This window comes from Vigna umbellata, chromosome 1 (genome assembly GCF_029865625.1).
Source record: "Vigna umbellata cultivar VRB3 chromosome 1, Vumbellata_1.0, whole genome shotgun sequence".
NCBI lineage: Eukaryota > Viridiplantae > Streptophyta > Magnoliopsida > Fabales > Fabaceae > Vigna > Vigna umbellata.
Genome location: NC_142165.1, coordinates 89,219,854 through 89,247,181, shown reverse-complemented (window position 1 = coordinate 89,247,181; position 27,328 = coordinate 89,219,854). Strand labels below are relative to the sequence as shown.

Below are 27,328 nucleotides of genomic sequence, written 5' to 3'. Positions count from 1 at the left end.
GTTGAAAGAACAAGAATCGACAAGTTGATCAATACTTGCTATTTCTGAAACTGGGTTTTACTTTCTTTAACTAAATATATATGAATCCTTTTTAGCTTAACTTGCTGTACCTGTGTTGTAATCCTGCAAACGTTATGTAGTGTTTTCGTGTACAATCCCCACAGATCGCAAACAGTGGAGCTTGTCAAATTACGCTGTATTGGAAGTAAAACTCGATCTGTGTGATGGTATGGTTAGGAAATGCAAGTTTCTTATGCTTGGTTGATTCTGTGCTCTCTACCCTTGAAAGTTTGAATACCTCTTTACTGATGTGGTTTAATAAGATAAGTAGATGATTACATTATTTTTAAGTATATAATTATTAACAATAAATTAATAAATGATTAATTGACTCAGCACCTTTTTATTCTATTGATGCGATCCTCTGTTTGAACCCTCGTTAAGTTATATATATATAATATATATATATATATATAATATATATATATATATATATCTTTGGGTTGGCTTTTTTTCTATATATCTTTTTATTGGGGTGTGAATCATAGCTGAGCCTCACCCACTAAGTTTTGTTTCAGAAGAATAGAGGTTTTATGATGATTTTCCATCCAGCGGTCGACAAATCAGTGAGCCCTCAATTAGTTCTTTTCTTTTCTTTATCAATCATTGATGTACTGAATGCCAACCTGTGATCTGTGTTGATGTAAAGAAAAATCATATGATGCGTGTTAAAAGTTGAAGGAAAAATAGTTTTCTAAATGAATAAGAAAAGAGAAAAGACCGCGCACAAATGATTTTTTTTTTAAATATTAAATCGCAACTTCGAAGGGTTTAAGGGTATTTTTAATGAGTAATTTATTCCATTGTTTTTCAAGCTCAGCTTTGGAGTCAGGAGTGTGCCACTTGCCAATGTGAGTTATCGAAATGACGAGTTCTGACGTCAAAATAAATTGATCTGCCACATTTGGGATAGCCTCGGGATAATTTATGGGATATTTTGACTACGCAAATTCAAGTTGGGCTGTAATATTTTATTAGATCTGACAAAACTTAATTGATTAATTTGATGTTCATTGATGCGATCTTACTCTTGTCGAACGTGGGAAAAGATCATGGTGCAATACGATTACACAATCTTTTATATGAATAATTCCGTGAGCTTAAGACATGCGTGCACGCGTGTATATCACCATGAACACCAAAATTGCACTATGCTCTTTGTTAACCGATGACGCAAAGTAACATTTACATGTAATGCACTTCAAATTACATGATAAACCAGTAATGTTCCAGTGTCAATTTGTTCAGTACATTTGGAGCAGATCCGAAGTAGGATTGAAGGCTATAAGCCAGAATATTGGATGGCAAGTATTTCCAAGCAGAACTCCTGACTAGATCTTGGTTCAAAGTGTAATTTCAACTCCATATAAGGTTGCAAATGGGGAGTGTATTTCAGAGATTGGGCAAATGATAGCTGGATATCTAAGATTCCATCATCTTGATGAGAAATGTACCCTCCAATGCCGATTCCTTGGACTGCAAATAACGGTTTTCTTCTACTAAATCTGTGGTCAAATTCAACAATATTGGCCGCTTTGGGTCGTATATTGAAAGGTCACGAACTCGTGCAACCCATTTTGCTGCTTCCCATACCCCAAACCTGAGCCATGAAATAAAAGCCATGGTTCATTAGCACGGCATAACCTGTCTGAATATAGGTTCATAAGCAGCATCAAAGAATATTCACATAAAAGACCTATAGTGTGGATTTTCTCGCTTAAACGAACTGAATCCGATAAGAAAATGTAAAAAATTACATTAACTTAAGCGATACTTTTTACATAAGGGTTGACTTTATGAAATCCAACACTAACATCTCTATATCATATTTGTTACATCTTTTCGGTGGTTCAAAAACCACTTCAATTTAGAGTTTAATTTTTTGGTTACTATCTTTTATTTTTGAAGTAAAATAGAAGTACATTTGCACCCTTATATTCATAAACAAATATCTATAACACCACACTGATCCCTTGGGATTCTGTACTTGGATTTAAAAGTTCATTTTACTATTTGTAGACTTTGTATACTTGCCCAAATTCTTAACCGTGACAGTCCCTGCAAAGTAATAAACAGCTTAGAGTACATTTAGATGGCCGATAACACGGGTGAATAAATTGTGATTTTCACTTATTCCCCATGTACTTAATCCTATGTCTATCTTACTAATCAGATCAGACCCAAATTCAATGACGAAGATATTTTTTCACTAGAAATGCAAAAAGAAAAAAGCTTCTCTACATATTTTGGGGGTGAAAGCAATTCATAGACAACTTACGCAAACATTACGCTAGACATTCTCATTTTGTATGACGCCATAGAGAAAAACCAAGCTTACAGAAAACAAGTCCACATACTAGCAATCAGAAAACACAATGTTGTCCACTGCAAATTCACTAGGCCATTGCCAATAAATCCGGTATTCAGAAAAAGAAAGGAAGCTCACACATACAAAATGAATATCAATCTCTAAAGTATAAACTAATGTAGCTTTTATTCAAGGCAGAAGGGAAAATAAGATGAGGTTTGGATATTAGCATAGAGCAAATACTCAAGTATTATATCATACGATGTAGTTATAATTTAGTATACAACTTACTATAAATAACATAAAAACAGTTTATAAGAATATAAATGTAAATCCTAACAAAGTTTCTAACATGGATACACATCCAACACCATTTCAGCAGCTACTTTGAACTGTATATATTTTGGTTCACTTTAAACATAAGCTCTTTCATTCTTTACAAAAATAGTACTCAATCAACACCATAGAAAACTTGGATCCGATGTTAGGAAGTTATGTAAAGATATAAACAACGTACCTTGTATTAAAAGATGGTGTTACTAATATAGCTGGATAAAGGACATCCTTTCGAATATTATCATATGGAGAATATTCTCGAATTGCAAGAAAATCATCGTGATCCCCAGGGTAGCCAAACTCTTCATAATCAACAGCTGTAAGAGGCAAGGTGGGATACAGAAGAGTGTTGGTAGCATCTAAAAAGGGAACCTACAGAAGAAACCATACAAAAAGGTAATTTAGTATTAAGGTGGAGCCTAAGTAAGCCAAAACCTGAAAGCAGGCAAACATTGTTAAACACCTTCAAGACTGCGGCACGAAATAAATCAGGAGAACGATTAATGGCAGAAGCAACCAAAAGTCCTCCAGCACTATATCCCCAACCAGCCAATTTGTTTTCATGGACAATATCATTTTCGATGAGAAATTTGGCACAAGAGATGTAATCATTGATTGAGTTATGTTTCTTTGTGCGTCTCCCATCATTATGCCATTTCCTACCATAACCACCTCCACCTCTGAAACATGGCAACAAAGCTATCATATAAAGGACAAGACATTGGAGAAAATACAATTTCCAATAAAGAATATCCCTGTGAATATGAATTGAGTACATGGTCACTAAATAATGTGAATCCTACCTAACATCAGCATATGCAACAACCCAACCTCGATCTAGGAGGCTTTTTACTTCACTGCGCCACCGTTTATCGAGTAATTCACCATAAGCTCCATGCCCATGTAATATCCCTGGTTTTTTAGCTTGTGTCTTATTGTTACGCGAAAAAACAATAGTCAAAGGAATAAAAAGTCCATCAAATGAAGGGACCTCATATTGTTCACAGGCATAAAACTCAGAAAGGTCATTCCACAAGTGGTCATCTTCAAAGCTAGCATTCACAGGATTGGAGTGTTTGGAATTTGAGGACTCCATACTAATACTTGCAGAATTTTTACCATACAGTATTCTTGTCCGGTCATGTAGCATGTTTTGTTGTTGAATGATGTTCCACCTACCCGTAGCCAGGTCATAATCAACCACAGCATCTGGCATCTGCGAGAAACTTGCAATGAACATATTGGGATTTGATGATCAGGTTTTTCTTCTAGGTTGAAATACAAATGTACTTTGTAAATTGTAATATGTGTTGAACTCTTAGCCTAGTAGTAATATATACACAGGGATGTTATCCTATAAGATTGAACAAGTGACCTCCTAAGACCACATACATAGATAAAGAAAGATACAGATATGTAAAAAGCAGTACTGAGTATATTACAAATTGGTATATAAGCCAGAAAGACCTAACAAGGAGGTAACAGGAAGAAAAACCTTGAAACGACAAAAATCAATTTACCAGGCTTACTTGTAAATATACATCATGAAGTTTTTTTTGGAAGCTCAAACTTTTAAAACTTCTCAAAATTTCCTTGGATTCATATTTAACAGGCCCAGTGAATGGTCATTCAAAATGGATATGATACGAAGGTAGACATATGTTAACAGAATTGTGAAGAGAAACCATCTTCAGAAATTAACATTAAAAAAAAATCATTCACATACCACAGGTGATGATATTATGAAGCGTGTGACAGAAGAGAAAAAGTCATAGTTTGGTCCAGGCGAAATTTGGCAAACATGTTTTGGAAGTGACAAGTACTGTAGGTCCAGCTTCCTCAGTTTAAGTGACCCCTATCACAAAAATAAGATGGTTTACGTAATTGAATGCGAATATAAACCAAAATTACATCAAGAGTTTATCTGTACTAGATATAGTAAATTCTCTTCCATTACCTTCCCAAAGGGCAATGGTAGTCCAACTGAACAAAGTTGAACTTTTTTACCTTCCCTTACAATGAGTGCTAAGTACTTATCACTAAAATCAACATCCTCAATAATCAAATCTGGGTCATCCACTAATACCTCCTGCAGTTCATGAGACCCCAAACATAACATGTAAGGCAAAGCAGATTGTCACATGCAAGTTAACTAAGAAAACATGAAAACGAGCGATATTAAGAAAATATCTCACTGTATCAAAAACAAACCTGTTTTCCTTATGATATAAAAGAGGAACAAAATCGAAACAAGCTAACTACAGAGAAAAAGAAAATGTGATGCTCCAAACTACCTCCCATTTTCTTGTACTTGAAGAATCATCCACCAAACTACGAAGAAGAAAATGATAATCAACTGATTGCCCCCCTTTGGGAGCATCTGTAAATAAATAAAGGTAACCTTGGTGATGTTCAATTGTGCAATGTGCTATAGCATCACATTCCCAAACTAGTTTCAGGCCAGACAACGGGTCAGCTGCATTTATTAGAAAGACCTAGGAAATGGTTAGAATTATTATCCAATACAAAAGGATTTTAAGTTTTCAGAGTTCCTAGCAAAGATCTTTTACCTTTGATGATGTGGGAGACAATGTATTCACAGTCACGTATTGGAAGTCTTTTGTGTGCCTAATATTAATATGAACACTTTCATCTGACTCTTCCAAAAGCAAAATATCTTCATCAGTGGATCCAATCAGACTGTAGTAGATACTGCAACAACAAGCCGAGAGATGAAATGAAGGAAGATCACAAAAACTTCAACGTTTGCAATGATAAGGTAAAGTAAGGGATTCTTTTAAAGACGCAACTTAGAAGCAATTGCTAATAAATGTTTACACATTAAAGATTAACACAGGTTACTGAGATAAAACTTCAATTGTGATATAAATTTTATCCTTCTTTTAACTCTGCCAAGCCATCAAAGGATTGATAACAATTCACCCACCGGTAAGGCCTCATTTTCTGATCTGTCACAACATAAAGCAATGCATGTCCGTCTTTAGCCCACGCCAAGTTCGAAACTCTTTCTGCCTGAGGCTTACTGCACAATGAACCTGAATTCAAATTTCTCACGGATAATTTGAAGTAGTCGTTTTCTTTATCATACATAGTGTATGCAAGAAACTGATGATTAGGTGAAACTTCAGAGAGTTCCTCATAAGCATAACCTACAAAAGTCAGGTCAAACAAAATGTCAGCACTCCATAACACTAAAAACTAATATCAAAGGTAAGATGTGATTCATTTGACATTCCAAAGGCAAGTTTGCCAGACAACAATGAGTAAACACTAATTGTTCTCGTGTTCCATAATGAGTAAACACATCTGGGTAGTTACATAATGTTCTCGTGTTCGATACGACCAACAACAATGAGTAAACACTATTGTAATCCTTAAACTTGTGATACACTATCACGATAGTCACTACAATTAGAAAAATGTAAATAAATCCTAAAAATTGAATTTTTTAATGACATTAGTCCTATCATTGTGACATAAAAGATAGTAAGTTATAAAATTCGGGGACTACAATTAAAAGAAGATATACATTTCAGTTATTGAAATAAAGAGAATTTCAATTTCATGGATCAAATTGAAATTTCCAATCCCAGCTATGACACCTCACTAATTGAAGGGCTAGTGTAACAACAATTGTTAGGATATAGAGATACATTCTGACACCATCGTAAAATGTGGGTTTTAACTTAAAAAAGGTGAGAATTGTTCACCCTTGTACACCATTTTAGCGATATGACTGGTTCAATCAACTTAAGATCTGGAACAGTGACAGCATAATTTACCTCCAAACCTCTCGGCTTCCAGATTATAATCAACGAGCTTCTGCTCAATGGCTTTACCCGTAGTGAAATCGAACCCTGCGGGAGGATACTTATGCGAAATGAAATCATCGTTCAAGCTAGCCAATCTTCGGCAGAGGATGGGATAGGGTTTGGCCTCTTCGACGCGGCGGTAGTAGAGCCAGGGGCCCCAGCGAAGGGGAGGGGTGGAGAGGTCAAAGGGCATGCGAGAGGCCATTTCGAAGTGGAGCTTATTGAGGAGTTTCTCTGAGTCAGACATGACGGCCTCACTGTACTTCTCCTCTTGCTCCATGTACACGTCCATGTGACGCATCGCCACTTTGTCGCTCACCTTAGACATCCAGCTGTAAGGGTCTTCCCACGTTATGCCATTGAAACTGAACTTCTGCGGCTTCTTTGGGGCCTTGGGTGGACTCGGTGGCGGCGCCGCTTTGTAGTGGCGCCGAGCCACGTATGCCAGACGGAGCAGAGGGCGCATAGGTGGACTTGGGATTAGGATTTACCGCATCACATAACATAAACCCCTGCTTTGTTTTTCTAAGCGGCACCATTTTTCCCTTTCCCTTTATCCCAAACAATAATATAAAATTTAGATTAAACAGATATAATTTAATTACTCCTGAATTTTGCAATGCCAATTACGCATAAAAATTCTTTAGTGTAAAATTCCTAAATCAATCTCTTCTAATCATTTTGATTTTTGTCATGGTTCATGTGTGATTCTTTTTTCGTGTGATCTTCCTTATTTATATTTATGTTATTTTCAATATAATATTTATATAAAAATTAAATTTGGTTTTAATTTGAAAAAGAATAAAATTAAAACAAAATTAAATAAAATTAACGAAAATTAAAATTAAATTAAAAAATTAACAAAATTATGGTTAAATTGAATATAAAAAAATGACATCTAAAACTAACATCTAACACTAACATGTTGACTTGATATATAACATTAACATTGTCACTTAACATAATGCTAACTTGACAAATGAGCAACTTTTTTTAAAATAAAAAATATTTAAAAGAAATTTAAAAAATTAGGAACTAACAAATGACACAAATTGTTTACATTTTCATTAATGATTTAAGTGTGGTTAACAAAAAGATTAAATTGAAGAAAATTAAGACGTTATTAAACAAAAAAATAAAACCAAATTTAACAAAGTAAACGAAAATATATACCAAAGTTTTATTTAAACTTAAAGTAAAAAGCATCTTATACTCCTCAATTTTTTATAATTCATTCCATCACACGAATAATCAAAACTTCTGGAACTAAACCTTTGTTCATGATCTCAACCTGAAAAATTACTTTAAAATCATGCAAAAGATCTTTATAAATATATTATTGAGGTTTGTAGTGACCAAAAACAAAATAAAAACCAATATTTTAAAACTCTTTAAGGTCATATCCATGTTTTTTTTACCTTTTTGATGAGGACATGGATAAATGATTGAATCAAATGAATAAAAATAGGTCAACGTAAGGAGGTTGGATGGAGTGCAATGGTAAAGTAATATAGAAGAAGACACATAGATTAAGATAAGTAAGATGAAATAGAGGAATCGAAAGAAGATACTACTAAATCATCAAAAAATGCATGATTGAAAAAAAAAAACCATCAAGAAAAGTGCAATCAAGTCAAAGTTGAAGTTAGATCGAGATAAACAAAAGTTTCATAATTAATTAAGAGTAATTCTTTCTGCACCTCCAAGTTTCCCATAATACCTTCTGCATTAAATGAAACTCAAAAAATTGTGTGCACATGTTGCACCCCACCACCCCTTTGCTCATTCATTCTACTTTTTCTTCTTTGCTTAACGTGTTGGTTTGTTGTTTGGAGAGTTGTAGTCCCTCGTGTTAGTGATCTCAGTATGTTGGTGTCGGCGTTTGATGTTAGAATAGTGGAACACCCTTAATCAGCAATCAAACTGTGGTTAAGGAGTGTCGGCGTTCGACTTCGAAGTACGACTAAAAGAGAGCTTTTTTTATTATGAGGGAGGCACACAGAGTGTAGGTTTTGGAGAGTGTAGGGTTTGCTTTTAATTTTTGAAAAAGAATGTCAGTAGTCCATTCTTTTGTTTTTTCAAATTTCTGAATAGGCATGCAAACAATCAGAAGGACAATATAGAAAAATTAGAGGTACAAATTGTTTCATTCACTAGTAGAAAAAGTGCAATTTAACGCGCCATATACGCATCGGTTAAGTAAAACTCGAAGCGTAAAAGACTATATACCTCGGTTATATCTAGACCCGAGGCAGAATGATGATATTGCCTCGGTTAAAAGAAGACCCGAAACCTATACGGTGATATTGCCTCGGTTAAATAAGACCCGAAGCCTATACTGCGCGTAAAAAGACCCTATTGCCTCGGGTTGAGAGAGGACCGTTGCCTATTCACGTTTTGATTTTTAATTTGCACATTCTTACATTTGCAGAGCGTGTGCTTCTTTCTCGGGCTCTCTCTCTTCCCCTCCCTCCGCGCTCTCCCTCTTCCCCTCCGCGCTCTCCCTTTTCCCCTCCGCGCTCTCCCTCTTCCTCTCCGCGCTCTCCCTCTTCCCCTCCGCGCTCTCCCTCTTCCCCTCCGCCCTCTCCCTCTTCCCCTCCGCGCTCTCCCTCTTCCCCTCCGCGCTCTAGCCTCCGCCGCTGCTGCTATCGCTACTGCCGCCGCTGCCTCCTCCAGATCTACCGCTCCAGATCGCCAAGCCTAAATCACCAAGCCGCTCCAGATCCGCTTCAGATCCGCTCCAGATCTGCTCCACAACGTCACCGCCGGTGCCTTCCCGCTGCGTCCACAACGTCACTGCCACTGCCGCCATCGTCGCGTGGTCTTCCTGCTGCCGCTGCCTCCCCGCTGGGTTCTTGCTGCACCGCCGTGGCGCGTTGTCTCTGTTGCCGCAGTTGCTCCCACGCTCCCACGGTCCTGGTCATCGCGGCAGTGGTCATCGCAGCAGTGGTCCTGTGGCTTGGTAAGTGAAAATTTTTTGGATCTTGTCTTGGTGTTCTTTCTGGATCCAGAGAGATTGGAAACACCATTTTGGATCTGTCAATCTCGTTCTTGATCTTCTAACATGCATATTTTTGTTGTTCAATTTTTCAGTTATGGACTCTTGGACTTCAAAGGAGGGGGAACATAGATTCATCATCCAGCTTTGACTCTGTTCTGAATTGGGTTTTTTGGTCTCTTTTGCAGATGAAACATGTTACAAAAAAATGATGAGGGTTCTGTTTAATCTTGTGTGAATTGTTTCAAAATGGTGGAAGAGTGTAGCAGGATAAAAAAAAAAAAAGCTTACGACATCGGTTATAATGAAACGAGACGTAATCGTATCCTTTACGCCGCGGTTCATAATCGAGGCATAAAATGTACACTTTTAACCTCGTCTGAATATGCACCGGTTGTAGAACCGGTGCCTATAAACAAAAGCAACCGGTGCCAATTTGTGTTACTGTACTAGTGATTTTTGTAACCTTTCTTCTATTTTATTTGTATGGCAAAAAAAAGAGAGAAATAATAAAAAGATAAATTCAAATGTAAAATGGTGATGACAAATTATGAATACAATTTTAAATATTATAAGAAAATTATGATCCAGAAGAAATAACAAATTTGGTGATTGTAACAATTTGAATCATCGCCACTTCATTGGTTTCTCTTATTTTACTCTTAATAATTTATTGCTACCATGCAAAACCTTTATCTCCATCCTCTTTTTCATTTACTCCAAATTTATTCTTTTTAAACTTTGGTCCACCGTTCCATCTATAAACACAAATAATATAAAAAATATAATTGTTAGAAAGAAATACATTATTTTTTTATTGAAATATATATTAAGAAAGAAATTAATGATTTGAATATATTTGTCACACCGTAACATCCCAAAAATACAATGTAAAACCATACAATAGAATAATCACATCTAATAATATTACAGTTCAGTCTTTTAAAAGAGATTCAGTACAAATACGGCCGAACAATATAATGGAAAGTCAAAACTGTGCATAAGCTATAACTAGGCTGAACGATTTACAAAAGAGTTATATCGAACGGTCGTACTAAAGAAAAGGAAAAGATGATCGAACGATCATCGTACAATTAAACTAAACTAAAATACTGACCGAACGGTTCTATTGTTCGGTCTTAACTTCTACTTCGACTAAATTTTCTTCTTCCAACGCTTCTTCTAGCAGCTCGTCTCCTTCTGCTCACATCCACATGGATGATCATTGCAACAGAAAGACAACCGAACGTACAAAATAGACAAGACAGAAAACATAGGGTAAGCTTATGTAATTTAATTCATGTATCAACATATATTTCACACAATCAACCAAACAAGATAAATCATTAACTCTTTCATGCAAAGCTTAATACTAGACTCTGACTGTCCGGACTGTATGAATTCTGTGTAGCTACGACGTTCGTGCACCCGGGTGATGTAGTAACTGGGATACCCTCAACAGCTGTCACCCGAGGTTAGTCCTATCTGTCCAAATTAACCATAAGGACTAGGACCTCCTGTCGTTCCCACATATGACTTACCCTTCTCTACGTGAGAACGAGTAATCACGGAACATCAGGATGAACCGCCAGCTTAGCATGCCCACATTCATACTTTACCAAATTCCAATATCCATTCATGCGATATTCCTCCCTGGAATACTCGTTCATAATCATACTCATTTCATCTACATCATATTCCATCATCTTTCATTTTCAAACTTCAATTTTAACGAAGATCCCTTAGGATACCAAATACCGATCGTAAAACTCCAACTCCTAACGAGACCGAACACTTGGACTGAGACCGAGAGGTTTCCAGTTCCAGAACAAATCAAAACCGAGAGAGAGTTATTATAGGGTTGGGAAGAGACCAATTAGAATAATATTTCTCAAGATTAAAAGAATCGAACATTATTTACAATGTGAATCAATTTAATGAACTGACTCATGAGCGTTTAGACTTAACACCTTAAAGCCTAGGCCAAGTACTAAGATTCTAGGCCTAAACCAATGGAGACGAACACTGCAAGACATTCAAAGGATAGTACTTAAAAGAATCATATGAAGAAATTGAACGCTATAAATACTTAGCTTATTTATGAGTTTATCATCAAGAAAACTGAATGTTAGTCGAAGACCGAGCACGGTAGAGTGTGGATTCTGTGGAGTTTGGACGAACGTTTTTATTATCAATATAGATTACGGAAAGTAGAATGAACGCTTGGTGTAAGACCTAGCACTTACTTATTACAAGTACTTGGTGTAAGACCGAGCACTACTTGGTACGAGCGCTTGGTGTAAGACCGAGCACTACTTAATACGAGCACTTTGTGTAAGACCAAACACTACTTAATTCATAAAAGAAAGATTTGATAAATATACGATATCAATTAAATAATGTTCAAGAACGAACGGACATACTAATACATATAGATATACTAAAATTTATATCATAATGCCAAGGAACGAATATCCTTGGTTGAACGCCTATACACAAATTTTACTAGACGAAGACGCTCGGTCCTCAACAGGAATTCCTTCCAAATAAAAGATTCCAGTTCTAAACGAGTTCCTGAGAAAAATCGAACAGTCAAAGACCATTCAGTAACGAACATACATTATCATAGGGAATTTCATACTTAGAATTATTTATCTCAATTCATTTCTCAACATCTATCTTCATAATTTCATACATCCATATCATAGTAAATTTTCATACAATCAAAACATAGCAACAATCATATTTCATATTAATTCAGCAACTCAACGAATGTACATGCAATAAAACAAACATACAAATTAAATTATATAAGCTTCCCTTACCTCTAAGCGTGACCAAACGTTCACAGAGACAAAATACGGTTTCACCAATACAAGTCCTTCTACCCTCAACGCTCAACAAATTTCCAAACTAAACCAAGTAAAAACCAAAACACTATCAGAACTTCTCATGTTTAGGAGAGTGATCAGCACATGAAACCAGAACTTGGTTTGCATGTCCAAGAAAACGCACGACTAAGTGAAGAGAAGAACTTACCAGTTCAGAACCCAAAACCGATCGGCTCAAACGGAAGCCCTTGACACCGGAGGAGTAGAAACGGTGCCTGAATGGTGATCGGAGGAAGCAAAGGTGAGAATTTCTTAAAGAGAAGTAAGAGCTTTTTAGAGAGAAGGAGGAGAGAATGGAATTTTCAGAAATCTGGGGAAGAAGGATGGATGCAGAGAGTGGCGTGAAATTTCGAAACTTAGAGTTTTTCTTCCAACATCAAAATCGAACGACCACTTAGCTGTTCACATCTGCCTTCCAGCATATGAGTGTTGAATTCCCTTCTTGACACGAGAAATCCACTAAAACGAACCTTGAATGGAGTTTTAATGGTTCTCACATTAATTCATAACATAAGTACATTCTTTATCAAATTGGTATAGTGAATTCATTAATACTAAAACAGTCTAAGATTAAAAAACGATAGCTTTCTAGTCCATTGTACAAGAATTCACATACTAATGATTTGGTTTATTTATCAATACTTTGAATTGCATTGAATTAAAATTATCGAAAAGCACCTATAAACAATTTTTTTCCTTCATATTTAAAAAATGTAAATTTCTCCCAAACTTGTTTACACAAATTATATTATCTTTATCATAGGTGTAGGTACAACATTGTTTTTCTTTTCAAACGAATAAGTATATGGAAAATGTTTTTTAATAATTTTTTTTGACAATTTTTTACAATTAATTATATGGTAGCTCCTCCCTTTTAAATATACAAACAAATAAAATAGTGATAATTAATCTATTATAGTTATTATTAAAAAGTTGTTAATATATGTTTTAAGTATATTTACATACCATTTTGCTTTTGTGCATCTACATTTGCAGGAAGCTGAAAACAACATGAAAATAATAATGACTCAGAATTTGGGAATCTATCAATGTGGTCAATGTTGAATTGGACAACACCCTTGTGAGGGTTTTCTCTAGGTGGAATAAAAACCAAGTTGATTCAAAACATGTTCCGCGAGAATCTCCTTGAAACTACAGAAGAAAAAAAATTTGACGATGTATTGGCAGTAGTAGAAAAGGAAAATCCATCCATGTCTTGAGGGTGGAGGAAAAGTTCTGGTGATGGAAAGGGACGCACTGAAGGCAAAATATGTCGAATGATTGGAGTCCAAGATCCTGACCAAATGTCGGCAGAGGAAGCAACAAATATTCATGTTAAATCTTCATATCACCTGACAACCAGTTTTAGGATATTCATTCATAGTGTTCGGTTTCTTTTGGTTGTCTTTTGTGAACTGGCCAATTTTAAGATGTTTCTAGTGCTCTAAAAAAAATCTTACTAGCGTACATATATCCATGAATAAAATGACTCGAGGTTCATAATTTTCTCTCGGTTCTATAGATCTATCATGTTTTTTCTTTCAAAATAACTTTTTGATAGTTAAAAGAGGGCTATAAATATAAATAATTAAATTTCTTTTAAATAGTTAGCCAAAAAATACACATAATTTTCTTTTTATATTTGACACAGGGTTAGATAGTACATAATTGATGATAGTAGGTATTATTTTTATATTATATATTATTGGAGGAAGGTATCAATTAAATACGCACTTTTAGGAGAAATGAGAAAAAAAGAATTTGGTAAATAATGTGATTAAAAAATGTGTATAAAAGATGTGAATAAAAATCAGTATCGAACCGTAAATAGGAGCATCAATACTTGCTTTACCATATTAAAAAAATGAATTTGAACATTACACATTCGTCCGTGTAGCACATGCTAAGATACAACATACCCAAACAGCGTGAAGCATACGACAGCAGTGCATAGTGGAAGGAATGTGTTTACAGCTCCTAGTTAGCAATATATGTACATGGAACAGGATCAAAGTCATAGATGATATGACTTAACCAACACTGTTGTCTGAACTAGCAGTTAATGAGAGAATGAACTCGCCTCAATGCTGTACATTGAGTTATCACTTAAGCTAAAGTTTGGTCTCTCTTCGTTCCACTTCAAAATCTCCTTTGCATATTTAAGTGCTGCATCAACACTATCAGGTTCCAGCCCCTTCACCAAGGAGACATACATGTTTCGACCCGTAAGAGATGAATAGAGCCTCTTAAACTTAACCGCTATGTAATAGGAAGCAAGCAGAGAAAGGGAGGGGCTATTGTTAATACTGCTGCTGTTGATGCCAGAGCGATGTCGACTAATTACTGGACGAAAATCAGATAACCACTCACACTTGCTAAGTGGGATTCGTTCAATTTTCTCCTCAAACTCATCCAATTTGTTTAGTATCAACAGGAAGTCCATTTGTTCGAAAGTAGGATGAGTAACTATGGCTTCGAAAAGCTTCCTGCTCAATATCATCTTGTTTGTGCAACAACCATTTCCATCAACAGAAAATTGATCGTAGTCACTCAGGGAAACACAGAAAACCACCAATCCAACGTCCTCAAACATTTCTAGCCACTTGCAATTTTCTGCTAGCCCTCTTGCATGTATTGTTATTAGTTGATACCTGTAATGAAGGAGAGCAAAGAATGGTACAGATCAGCAACATTTTATAGCTGCTTTAGCAATTGAATCAAACAGGGCTACCCAAAAAAAATTCCCACAGTAATCATTGGTGCAAACGTTTTCACCCACCTAACTAAAGAATCATGTAGATCAGCAGTGTCGACAATATCCTCAGCAGCTAATTGAGGAAATGAAAACTCTACAGAAGCCATCCCATTGGATGAAGTAACTCCTTCAGCATAGAGAATATCTAAATCCGAGGGTTCATAATCAGTCCTCAATACCTCAATAGCCTAAACAAAGAATTTAAATATTAGTTCCTCCAAGCCACTGGCACTAAAACGTTTTTCAAGAGTAAAAGAAAAAGTATCGACGAAACATAAAGAAAATAAGGGCGCAAATTTTGTATAACTATTACTGAAGCACTCTAGTGTTAATGGATGGATATAAAGCAGGTTGAGTTTGATTAGTTAGCAGATAAATTAGCTCACATTAACCAGAAGCCTAAAAATTGAACTTAACTCTAGCCAAACAAACAAGCCAGGAAACCAAAAACTATATGCTAACCTCATTTGTATCAAATACATTGAAGTCATCATTCACATTCATACATTATAAATTTAATCAAGATTTATTCCAGCCTAATTGAGGGTCCCATTATTTTTTATAACCACAAAATTTACCACATATTCCTTTATACAGAGTGCTCTTAACATTTTTTGTTATAAGCAAAAGTAGAAAGCAAATACGTGTCCATGGTCATTCAATTCAATTGCACTTAAGTGAACAATAGTACATGCATTAATTAAACTTTCGATGAAAATAAACACAAAACAACAGAAGGATCCATACCCTCTCTAAGAAATAACTGGCAACACTGGGTAGCAATTCTATTTCATTTCTTCTTTCATAGGTGGCCTTAATGGCTGCATCATTCCATAACTCCTCAATCAGTGGAGCATACTCACGAGTAGCGGCTGGAAAGATAGCATCAAGCTTGCCCGCAACCATAGTTTTCAGAAGCCAATCAGAAAATGCTTTCAATCTTGTGCCAATGGAATACATTGTCTTCTCGCAAAGTTTTGGACCGGTTCCTGAACCGTAATGATATCAACCAATCTTTAGTACAAATGGACAACCTAAATGTGAAATTTAATTGTCTCTTGTACAGGAATAAGCAAGCATTATTATTTGTCACTACCAGTTGGACATCAACATTCTTTTTTTTCTCTTGGTAGGAAACGTAGCAATATATTTAATGTCTCCTATACAATTATTTCATATTCAAAGCAATTAAATGAGTTACGTGAAGGGGCTAAAAAATATTAAGTGTGAAACGTAAGGGTACCATAAAAACATATACGCTTAATGAATAACACTGGGACTGTGGATGACTTTATGCATCAGATTGTGGTAGGGAAGAAAGCTTACTGAAGAAAAATTCTATAGATTCCCCTACAAAGAAGGAGAAACTAGAACTGATACCTGTAGTGTCAAGCGCAAAAGATTGATTTTTCTTTAAATTCGCCAGGCTTTCTTCTTCAAAACGCTCACGACCCTCAAGGAGTATGCCAAGATAGGCGTAGACATTGGTCTGAATGGTCAACTTTATACTTTCACGTTCATCTTCTGAGAAGGGAGTGTTTTTGTAAAGAATCTTGGCCTGACACATTTAGAATTCTATAAATACATTGATTTCTTGGCTTTCAGCAACAATAAGCATGCATCCATGTAAACAAAAAGGAAGACAAAAAATGCAAGTAACTATTGAAAGTAATATCATCGAATTTGTTTACGTAGCAGCACATTGATAACGATTAAATAGAAGTTAGAAACACCTGAACAGTTTGAAATAATAATGCTTCAAGTGCCTGTGCATAAGCACATAGCATCAACCACCGCTCACACAAACTTTCTCCAAGTTAGTTTTATTTCAAATTGAATTCAGAGATGAAGATTTTGATGAACATATGCCGCACGCAATCATAAAATAAAAAATTACCTGCTTGAAAATAGTGCTTGTTCCCGACCCAGTGTAACCAAGTAAGAGGAGCTTATGAACTATTCCATGGTCAAAGTGATCAGGAACTGGTCTGGTAACCAGATTGGAGGATAGAAACCCACATGAATTTGAACATTTAGAATTAGAAGGAACAGGTAGCGACAGCAGAGCACATACAAGCTTCGTTCCAGCCTAAAAAGTGAAATAAAAGAGTTTAATGAAGTAAATTGAACATTGGCTTAAATAAGCAAAAAATAAAACGTTACCTTTCCCCAAATGCACCCTTTTGTATTTTTCTGTCCTTCTTCTAGGTATGAACCATCCTCGTTGACCCAAAAATGTGGGTTACCAGCACACTGAACTCCTGCCAACTGCTCAACCAAAACAAAATCCTCTCAACAACTTTTATTTTTTAACAAAACACGATACAATTAATTAAAAAAACAAAAAAAAAATTAAAATCAATATAAATCATAGAGCCATTCAAAATTTTCTATTATTTTTAAATATATTGAAATTCAAACCTGCAACATTCGAAGCTCAACTTTTGTTATTTCCCTTCCATTAATGAAAACCTGCGTGTTTCCATTGCTAGCATCCGGTTTGATGGAACCCCCAACATTCAGATGCGGACTAATAATTCTACAAGGCTTTTGTCCTTCCTGAAAAATTCACACACAAACAGACAAACAAACAACCAATCAGAACAGTAAAACCAAAGAATTCAACACAACTAATACCCCCGAAAAACACACACGTACCTTCCCCCAAAAACCGGACACCTTATCATACCAATAGTTCCCGGGCTTCAAATTCTTCGGAGGGTCAGCACAACTCTGCAACGTGACAAGTTCCTCAAAAGAAAGAGCGTTCCCATTCACACAAATATACTCAGGTGGAAGCTGGTTCACTTCACAAAACCTCTCCGCCTTCATAATTTGTCTAATCTCCAAATGATTAAGTAATCTCTTCAAAATCCGCGAACACTTCCCCAAACTACCCCTCTTAGATTCATCAATAGGAAACCCAATGCAACCAACACATTTGCGACCTTCCGGCATAGAACCCATCGCTCTCAACACACAATTCCCACAATACTTAGCATCACAAACGAGACACACTTCCTTCTCCGTTAACCTATTCCCTTTCAAGCAACGATAGCACGAACCTTTCCTCCCCTTCCTCGCACTCTCTCTCTTAACCCTCTCTCTCGCTTCGTATTCATCCTCCTCGATACTAACCACAGGTCCTCGTTTACGGTCACTATCAGGTTCGGGATCGTTACTTTTCGAAGGAGAGATGTGAGACGATGGATAATCGGAACTCAACGTGGAAGCGTAATCTTGCTGGCTCGAATCGTTAAAATCCAAGCTCTCCTTCTCGCAATTCGAATGCCTCAACAACAACGCGCTCGAGTTTCTTACTGTTCCTAAATTGTCCGAAAACGAGTTTTCGCTACTCAACTCGCACGCGTCATTGGCTTCCGCGGCCGCGTCTCCGAAAGCGATCACGGACGTCGGAGACACAGTGGTTCTGCCAGAGCCTCCACCGTTACTCCGGTCGAAGGCGATCACCGACGTGGGAGACACAGTGGGCTCAGAGTTCAATGTTTTCAGCTCCTTCGAGAATTGAAGCTCCGGCGCCGAGAGCGGTTGCACCACCGGCAACGAAAGCTCGTCAGAGAAAGAAACCTGCGATACCGCGACTGCCGTCGCCACCGGAATCTTGTCAACGGTGATCGGCACTGCCCGGGGAAGATCGTACGCCGGGTCTGGTCCGCTGTACGCAACGGCGAAGGAGTACTCCTCTTCCTCGTCGGAGAGGACATCGGCGATCACCGTCATTGTCCTGACCGGCGACATGGTTGCCCTAATTTGGAGGAGGAGGCAACATTGACGAATGAAACTAAGAAAAGGTGAATGAAAGTATGAAAGTATGAAAGTATGAGTTGAATGAAGTTGGCACCAAAAGAACAGAAATTGAAGTTTCAAAATAAAGGCAGGAAATGAATATTATTTTATTTGTACTTGGAAAGAATAAAGACAGTTAAGACTTTAAAACGTAAGAGACGAATAGAAACAGTGAAGGAAGGAAAAGGAAACCTAATTTTAAGTGGGAACAAGAAAAGAAAAGCAAGAGAGGGTGATATGTTTTTCCGAGAATGCAGCAACTAAAAGTGTGGATTCTGATTTTACGTGGGATTGGTGTGATATGTTCAAATTTAAAAGTATCAATCGGAAGCAGTTTGCAGCTGTGAAGGGTGTAAAGGAAAAAACGAAAAAGAGGTGTGAGTGGAATCTTTAGTTTGGTTTTTAAATTTAGTTTTTAGTTTTTTGTGCAGGTGGGGTCGGAGATGGCGTCCTTTTGCAGAGTGCAATTAGTATCGGAGTTTTTGGCTTGTGGTTGCAATGGACAGGGATAGCAGAAGCTGGGAGGGACCATGGCCAGAGGAGAAGGAAAGATAGCGACGCAAGAGCATAATGGCTTAAATCGATCGGTTACTCACCACGGGCTCCGCGTGAAGCCTTTTAAGTCCCAAACATCCAATTACTACTTTTACTCACACATCAAAAACATTCACTCCAATTAATACTACACTACAGTAAGAAAGAGTTACCAGAACCTTGCATGAACTAGTGTATGGATCTATTCCAAGGATCACATCTCATCAACTTCATAAACCCATTCGATGAATGCCTCTTCAAAAGCCGAATCCAACAACTTGTTTCTTTCCAATTTGTCAACTACCAGATGGAAAAGCAGCATCATAAAATCTTCTATGATACTTCCTTTTGGTGAAGCAAAACTTAGTGGGTGAGGCCCAACAATGATTGTTACCCGTATGAAAAACATACAATTTCAAATAAAAGAAATTGAACCACAAAAAGTAATATTACTAAACTAAAGTATAAGTGACAGGAATGAACTACACCTCAATTACAGATAAAATTGATTTACAACACATATAAGTAGATACACAGAACCTTATATTATAACAATTGAGTTTATTGCATGATCACAATACACAAGAATTTGACATTCTCCTCTAATTTGTAGCTATTGGTGGATGCTAATGGGAGCCCTGATGCTGTTTAAGGAAAGTAAATTTGCGCAGGTTCCAATTATTTTATTTCGAAACAAGTATTTTAAATGCCAAAATATTTTGAAGACTAATCTATCTTTACTCAATCTTCCAGTATGATCCAACTTTTTATCTTCCAAAAATGTGTTTATGTCATTTCAAAAGTCACATATATATTGGAAAAATAAGTAAAAGAGGCATAATTTTTTTGGACATTCTGTATGTATTGGAAGTATACCCAAGCATGTTGGATGACGGTAGGTATAGGACATGCGCTAGAGTGTTCACTGCGACATTTTTCTGGAAGAAGGCAAGAAAAAAGGTCTTATCCCACAATAATGAATAGTCCATCAGAAGCGCCAAATCTATATGTATTAGTCTGGGATGCTCAAAAGGAAGGAATTGCATGTGAGGGTGATAGTGAAAACATACAAAGTAATTCTATTTTCCTCCTCTCAAACTTTTTCCCTTATTTACACTCTTTTCTGTATAGCAAAGTATATAATTTCATATGTTGTTTTATATGCAGGTTTTGTCCCAATTTTTGTCATAGCATTATGGGAGAAAATAGGTGTATTTTTTTAATAGAAGAATTATTAAACGCCTGACAAATCAAGAAAAATCACACTCCAACCACACTTTTAAGAATTATTTTCACTTGAAATCTCTAGTGCAGTAATGATATCATATAAAGGCATTGCAAATTCTTAAGTAAGTTGAAAAGCTCTCAATAAAATCACGTCACCACCCTTATAGAGATACCAGCACAAGTAGCATGCCCTAGGTTATCAAAAGAATTACATATTTATTGAATATGTCATTTGATCAAGTGTACAGTGGAGTAGAAATGGAAGCAGATGTTTGAATCTCTCCTGATTTATGAATTTACATATGATCCGCATGTAGTAAGTAATAATCGTGAACTTAATCTCACGAAGTGTAGGGCTTCCAGGGAAATAAGGTTAAGGATATTATCAGGAGAAATCGAAACAAAACTAGGAAAAAATTTAATACATCTAAGACCAAAACCTAGAAGTAAGAACACTCAAAATAAATGATGCTCATTACAAAGATTACACATGAAACTAGGGGTGTCAAAACTCCTAGCCACAAAAGAACTACCTACTATCAAAGGCTTAGCAGCTGAAGAAACATTTCTATCGAAACGACTCCAAGGAATTGCAAACCTGTAAGAAAAGGCCCCACTGCCAAAACCAAGGAACACCAAAACTCCACTAAGAAACAAAAAAAACAAACACTTCGCAAGCAAGCAAAACAAACCTAAGCGCAGATAAGAAAATCCCAAGAAGAATATGCTCACACCACTGAAACAAAAATGAAGCAAGAATGTGCAAAGCACAAGAAAAAACCAGAACAAAGGACAAGAAATAGGAGAAAGCAATAGAGACCACCTAATATGCTCTTAGCACAACTCCAACCGTTGAGCAAGAAGAACCAAAACCAAACAAAACTAAGTGTATTTACTAAAATGAATTATAGTAACTTACACTATAATTTGTTCCATTTATTACAATAATTCTTCCTTTCAAATGTTTATTGACATTTGTAGTTAAGTTTTATAACATTATATTCCCCTAATTCTATTGCATAATAACATATAAACCCAAAGAAAATTTTATTTGAATGAAAGTGGTGTACATAAATTTGGTGGTAACCACATTATTAATAGAAAAAAAAATTTAATAAATAGATAAATAAATAACAAATAATGTGATGTGATGGGTAACGTTGTTTAGATATAATAGAATTTTTATTGATATTATGCATTTAATACTAGATTTAATTTACATTTTTTATTTGTTTCAACATGCATTTAATGTTTTTTAACCATGTCCTAGGCAATGGTTAACAGGACCCGGTCTATATAAAGATCAAAAACCATTTTGGAAAAGGCAGAACATATTGTTCACTTTGTCGTTTCTTGTTCAACCTTTTTTCCTTAAAACCAGGTCCAATCGTTATGGACAGACTTCATCACCAGACTGTCAATTATATGCAAAAAAAAAATCGAGAAGTCCAATGTTTAGGATTGAGGTGTCTGTAAAAATCCTGTGGTAATAATAAGAGAGGAAAAAATAGCCACAGAAAAGCACATTTAGATTCCGTTCTCACCTCAAGTAAAATACTCCAAGTTTAACCAACATTTTGGAAATTGAAGTCGACAAAGAGAACACCAATTGGATGGTACGGTAAAGTATAGCATGAACATGAACATGAACACTACATTTTTACAGAAGTTGGAAATCCTTTCGTATGCAACTGAAGCTAAGTATATATCAGTAGAAGTTCTACCCATACAATCTTGCTTCAAAGTACACCATGGCTTTCCCATATGGAACAAATCTCTAAAGCCAACTCTACAAGCAGCTCGACAAACAAAATAGGAAAATTAAAAATGTAAGCAACAAGAAACATGAATTAACAAATCCACCCCGCTTGCCCTATCTTGCTTTGATGCAGAAAATAAGTTTGCGTCATTGTAGGATCTCACAAATAATCTTTCATGTTCAGTCTCCAAAATTGATTAAAGTTGCGACCAACTTTGCCATCTCATGTCTCAGAACCTTCTTCAACAGTAGGAAGACCGCCTTCTCTGATAAATGTTGGGTTGAGAAACTTAGCCACAAAAGCCCACAATTTATATACATCCTCAAAATTCGTCAGAAAGCCCAGTGAAGCCGTCACAACTTCAAGCCTAACAAAGCTACCTTTTCCATCACGCCGACCATTCTCCATTGGTCTACAAAGAGTTGTGTCTTCTAGATTAGGAGCTCCACGATGCTGTCTTGAGCTATCAAGAATCTGTATATGACTCAGAAAACCAAGACCAAGAGAAATTCCTTCTTTTTCAGCAAGCTTTTGAACAATCTCTGGATTAATTAGCCCCCTACTTCTGTCCCTCACATTGAAAGCCACAGCTGCACCTCTTTCATATTTTATTTTCGGACCGTATATGTGGACAAGACTTGCTTTTTCACCGCCATCAGAAGCAGGCAACTTCAGTTGCAGTAACGAGGTAACAAGCCAATTTATCAAAAACCGAAGTCTAAGTGTAGTTTTATTGAGACCAAGCATGTTGACATGGTCAATATGACGACACGTTATCTCTGGTTCCCTCCTGCCCCAGTCCTGTCCATCACCGTATTCTCCATCACTGGTCGCCTCTTCATCATCAAAGCTAGTTGCAGATACGTCTCCCGGTTCTAAGGTCTGGCTAAGGTACTCTTTACGATTATCTTCCATGCTAAATGACACTCTTCTTCCCCTGCTGGTCGCTTCATTCTCTTCCAAACCAAAAAACCTACCCCCGCCATAACGATTCCCTTCTCTCCTACCCAACAGCCTGAATTCACCTTCTGTTTCCCTTCTTATGGCACTCTCTTTGACATCAGCACATATTTCCGAAGTAGACCCATTCTCCAAGCTTTGATGCCGAGCAAGAGAAGTTGAATTATTCAGCCAAGATCCATTATTGACCGCTCCACTGGTTCCAGGTTCTTCCAGGATCTCATCCACATGCAGATGATCAGTACCATTACCATTTCTTGAATAATGATCAACTTCCTCCACCTGCTCTTCTTCAGGCACCTCTTTGACTCGGTCAAGTTCCTGTGACATCAGGACAGCCGCATCAAATGACAGCACACGGCGGTCCTCATGAGCACCTAGGTTTACTTCTCTGTCATCGTACATCGGGCTGCCATACATCTTGGATGCTGTTTTTGGTGAAGGCTGCTTCTGGTTCCTCCTCCCATTGAACCAGAAAGGTGGTAGTGGGGAAGCTATCTTGTGTTTATTCGATTGACCTGCACCATCAGACCCCAATGGACTCTGACCCAAATCAATCCAAAATGAATTGTCCGATGACTCGTCCTCACTGAACACAGGACTCTTTATCACGTCTCCAACAGATATGCTCTCCGTCTCCTCAAATATGGTGCTGGTTCCATCTCTTTCAGAGCTGTCTTGATCCATTTCAGTCTCGAACACATCTCTGACCTGAGCAGATGTGAATGCACCAGAAAAGGCAGGCAGCTGTGTTCCCTGACGAGTTTCAGTAGTCTTGTCCCCCAACCCACTGATTTCATCGTCTTCAATTCCAACAAATTTATCCAAGCCATCTACAGAATCACTCAAATACATTGGAAACTCCGGAGTAATCTTCACCATTCCAGACCCAGTACAACCAGACTGATTTTGAAGGCTTTGCATCACCGATTTCTTGATCAGAAGACAGCCAAAACCTGTGGGATCATATCCAAAAACCCTGTAAAATGAAGTGATTATGAAATCTGGCCGAAAGAGGGACAAGCCAAGCGAATCCATGTCCTTGGGGCCCAATGAACCGGCATCCAGTAAGACATGCCAGTTGTTCTGCTGGGCCAAGGCCATCCACTGGTACGAATACTTAGCCCCAGTCACTCTAGACTGGACTGGGAACACAAAAAGACCGGTAGCCGAGTCCTTCTTCCTCTTCTTCTTGTTGGAAATCTGTTTTCTCAAATCAGTGGAACAGAGTTTGAGGGTTGGCCATTTAAACCAAGCACTGTACACTTTAGCACCTTTCTCCCTAGCACTCTGAGCCATCCAAGCAACGGACTGGCTCTCATGGTCGAACATGGTCAACAACTTTTTGTTTGTATGGAAAGGGTATGATTCAGCAAGCAGTTTAAAAGCTGATCCTCTGCTCACAGTAAAAACAAGGCCATACTCATTCTCAGGTATATTCAAATAGTCCATGATCCTAGTCTTTATATCATGCTCCACAGTTCCTCTCTCGGCACCACCATAAAGTGCATGGTTACTCAAATTTGCAGTAATCTCAGACAAGCTAAACGTAGAAGACTCCCAGTAATGAATTGTCTGAACAAAAGAGAAGAGTCCAAAACCACAGTAATCAAGGCATACCTTGGGAGACAAATGTGAGTACTCGTCAGACCTCAACTGATCAACCTTCTCAGAGGACTGGTACTTGGGGTACATGGTGAGGAACTTGGAAAATGCTTCCTGTAGGCTGGGAATTTCCTCCTCAGACTCGAAGATGCGCTCCGCCGCAAGGGCGGTGGCTCTAAGGAACTCGCGCTGGGCGTGCAGCCTGGCAAGCGATCGGGATCTCCCAAGGCCATCATCTTGGTTGGCAGCAGAGTCCGGCTGGTCTATGTCTTGAGATTTGGAGAGTGAGCCATCTTCAGAAGCTTCCTCAAGGGCCTCCCTGAGCTTGTTCTCCTGCAGCTTCCGAAGCATTGATGGGTTTCTCTTTGTGTCAACATTGGATTCATCTTTCCTCCTGCTCTTCTTGTCCATGATCAGTGCAGCACAGTGAGAAATGGGCTTCCATAGTGACAGATGCATGCTCCTTTCTCCTCTTCTCACACAAACCAATATCAGATTCTTTCCCACACTTCAAACAACACAGAACAACCCTTGGTTTAGCCCATCACATCAATTTACAACAAATTCTGCTTCAACAGCTTCCCCAACAAAAGATAAGGAATCTGGAATCTTTAAAGACCACAGCTCCCCAACAATCTAAGCTGTGAGACATGACATTTTTTTTTTGAAAGATAAACAAACAACTCAGCTCAATATTTCACTAGAAAATCCACAAAGAAAAAGAAAATTTATATTTTGTCCACAACCCAGAATAGAATCAACACCCAGTTTCTCAGAGGAGAGAGAAGGGTAACGAACGAAAAGAAACCGAAAGAGAGAGAAAGTCAAAGCTCAAACCCTAGAACCCAGATCCCAAAATTTGCAAGGCAACTCGCAGCAACAAGAAAATTCAAAACAGAATTTTGGAGTAATAGGTTTCAAGAAGAATCAAACGACAAATGATAGAATCCATGAAGCTCAATCAGTAGCGAGACACACTTTACAAAACACCTGAGTAGCCTTCAAAGGTGAAGAAAGATCCTCCTCCTCTCTCTATTCAATTCTTGGCATAATAATTAAAGCACAGCGCCACAGCGAATTCTCTTTTTACTAAAAGAGAAGGATAACCAAAACAAACCAGTTTGGTTAGATATCTGCCATGAACGATTTTCTTCTTAAATTGAAAACCAAAAAGAAATGAAAAAGAAAAGGTAAAGAAAAGAAAAAGAAGGGAAATTTCAATTCAGTGTAACCCCGTTGTCCTCTTTCTCTCTCTGACCCAAACACCTCTTTCAACTCTTGGAAAACAACCCTTGCTTAGCATCCACTATAGGTCAAATTATCAGAATTTGCCAATTGGTGGAATTTTAGAAATGCTATCTTTTAAATGTCTTTTGCTCATTAGATAATTGTTTAATTAAAAAACTAAAAAAAAAGTGTAAACAACAAATATAGATGGATTTCTTTTAAGAGAAATAAAAAACTTATAAGTCCTGAATGTATAAACTATAAAACACAACTTGTTACTATTTTTTTTTTAATTTCGAGGTATGACTCCTAAATAAAATTCACACATCCTTGTAACTGTTTTTTTAAGATTATTTTAATGAATAATTGATACACATGTGCAAATTATGTATATCTCAATTATTATGGGTGCTTAATGTCAAAGGACATTTGTAGTGCTCTTTAACATGTAAGGGAAATTACTTATTTAAATTTTGTTTTGTCTTTGTATGGAATTGTGATATAATGCGGTGAAATTGAAGTGTTATTTAAATTGACTAATTTTAATGGTTGGATATTAAGTTGTGATGAATATTTTGTGTTACGTGAAATGAAAATGTGAAAATATGAAATATTAACATTTTAGTCTCAAAGATTGATAAATTTAACTTTTTTGATTTTAAGTGGTATATTTGACAAATTAGTTTTTTTGCTAGAACTGATGAAGAGAAAAGGGAAAATACCATTTGAAATTTAAAGGAGTAGAATTGTCATTCACTTGAACTATGCTATAACTTTGATGGGTGAAATCTTATTGTTATAGTGGTTTGGTTTCAAAGATTAATAACTTTGTTTCAATTGGTATTAGAGTATATGTTTGTTCTAGTAGAAATGATGTTTGGTTGTTAATAGAAACTTCTTTAAAAGATCTTTGATTGATTTGATTTGACACTTCTTGAGCTAAGACATTGATATATCAAAGCATTGTGAAGTTTATTTAGTGGAGAATAACTCAAGAAGAGTCAAATTGCTCAATTAAAACTCACAA

General features: G+C 36.8%; 3 protein-coding genes and 1 long non-coding RNA gene across 4 annotated transcripts; 1 reads left to right on the top strand and 3 right to left on the bottom strand.

Moving 5' to 3' along the window:
• Positions 1 to 1,184: 1,184 nt before the first annotated feature.
• Positions 1,185 to 7,065, bottom strand: LOC124831796 (uncharacterized). The gene is made up of 10 exons (XM_088104654.1): positions 6,508 to 7,065; positions 5,652 to 5,874; positions 5,275 to 5,416; positions 4,999 to 5,199; positions 4,662 to 4,793; positions 4,431 to 4,559; positions 3,508 to 3,920; positions 3,168 to 3,384; positions 2,886 to 3,076; positions 1,185 to 1,660 (listed from the first exon to the last, which is right to left on the bottom strand). The coding sequence occupies exons 1-10, from the start codon at positions 7,001 to 7,003 to the stop codon at positions 1,483 to 1,485; spliced, it is 2,322 nt and encodes a 773-aa protein (XP_087960780.1). The 5' UTR covers positions 7,004 to 7,065; the 3' UTR covers positions 1,185 to 1,482.
• A 1,617-nt stretch (positions 7,066 to 8,682) lies between these two features.
• LOC148206740 (uncharacterized) lies at positions 8,683 to 9,979 on the top strand. The gene is made up of 2 exons (XR_015786361.1): positions 8,683 to 9,499; positions 9,631 to 9,979. It is a non-coding gene; the product is annotated as an uncharacterized LOC148206740 (long non-coding RNA).
• Positions 9,980 to 14,254: 4,275 nt separating this feature from the next.
• LOC124831794 (extra-large guanine nucleotide-binding protein 1-like) lies at positions 14,255 to 19,559 on the bottom strand. The gene is made up of 8 exons (XM_047305875.2): positions 17,840 to 19,559; positions 17,603 to 17,740; positions 17,345 to 17,449; positions 17,079 to 17,270; positions 16,562 to 16,739; positions 15,929 to 16,170; positions 15,206 to 15,369; positions 14,255 to 15,077 (listed from the first exon to the last, which is right to left on the bottom strand). The coding sequence occupies exons 1-8, from the start codon at positions 18,938 to 18,940 to the stop codon at positions 14,486 to 14,488; spliced, it is 2,712 nt and encodes a 903-aa protein (XP_047161831.2). The 5' UTR covers positions 18,941 to 19,559; the 3' UTR covers positions 14,255 to 14,485.
• A 2,780-nt stretch (positions 19,560 to 22,339) lies between these two features.
• LOC148206739 (uncharacterized) lies at positions 22,340 to 26,335 on the bottom strand. Its single transcript, XM_088104653.1, has one exon. The coding sequence runs from the start codon at positions 25,531 to 25,533 to the stop codon at positions 22,732 to 22,734; it is 2,802 nt and encodes a 933-aa protein (XP_087960779.1). The 5' UTR covers positions 25,534 to 26,335; the 3' UTR covers positions 22,340 to 22,731.
• Between the last annotated feature and the right edge of the window lie 993 nt (positions 26,336 to 27,328).

Bases quoted from the DNA above. Each gene is read 5' to 3' on its own strand.
- LOC124831794 (XM_047305875.2), bottom strand. From the start codon at position 18,940: ATGTCGCCGGTCAGGACAATGACGGTGATCGCCGATGTCCTCTCCGAC. The intron at 17,450-17,602 runs GTTTGAATTTCA...TTGGTTGAGCAG, and splicing joins TTGAGCTTCGAATGTTGCAG to TTGGCAGGAGTTCAGTGTGC. The intron at 17,271-17,344 runs GTAACGTTTTAT...TTCACTTTTTAG, and splicing joins AAGGGTGCATTTGGGGAAAG to GCTGGAACGAAGCTTGTATG.
- LOC148206739 (XM_088104653.1), bottom strand. From the start codon at position 25,533: ATGCATCTGTCACTATGGAAGCCCATTTCTCACTGTGCTGCACTGATC.
- LOC124831796 (XM_088104654.1), bottom strand. From the start codon at position 7,003: ATGCGCCCTCTGCTCCGTCTGGCATACGTGGCTCGGCGCCACTACAAA. The intron at 4,560-4,661 runs GTAATGGAAGAG...TTTTTGTGATAG, and splicing joins TACCATTGCCCTTTGGGAAG to GGGTCACTTAAACTGAGGAA. The intron at 3,385-3,507 runs GTAGGATTCACA...GCCATGTTTCAG, and splicing joins GTTGCATATGCTGATGTTAG to AGGTGGAGGTGGTTATGGTA.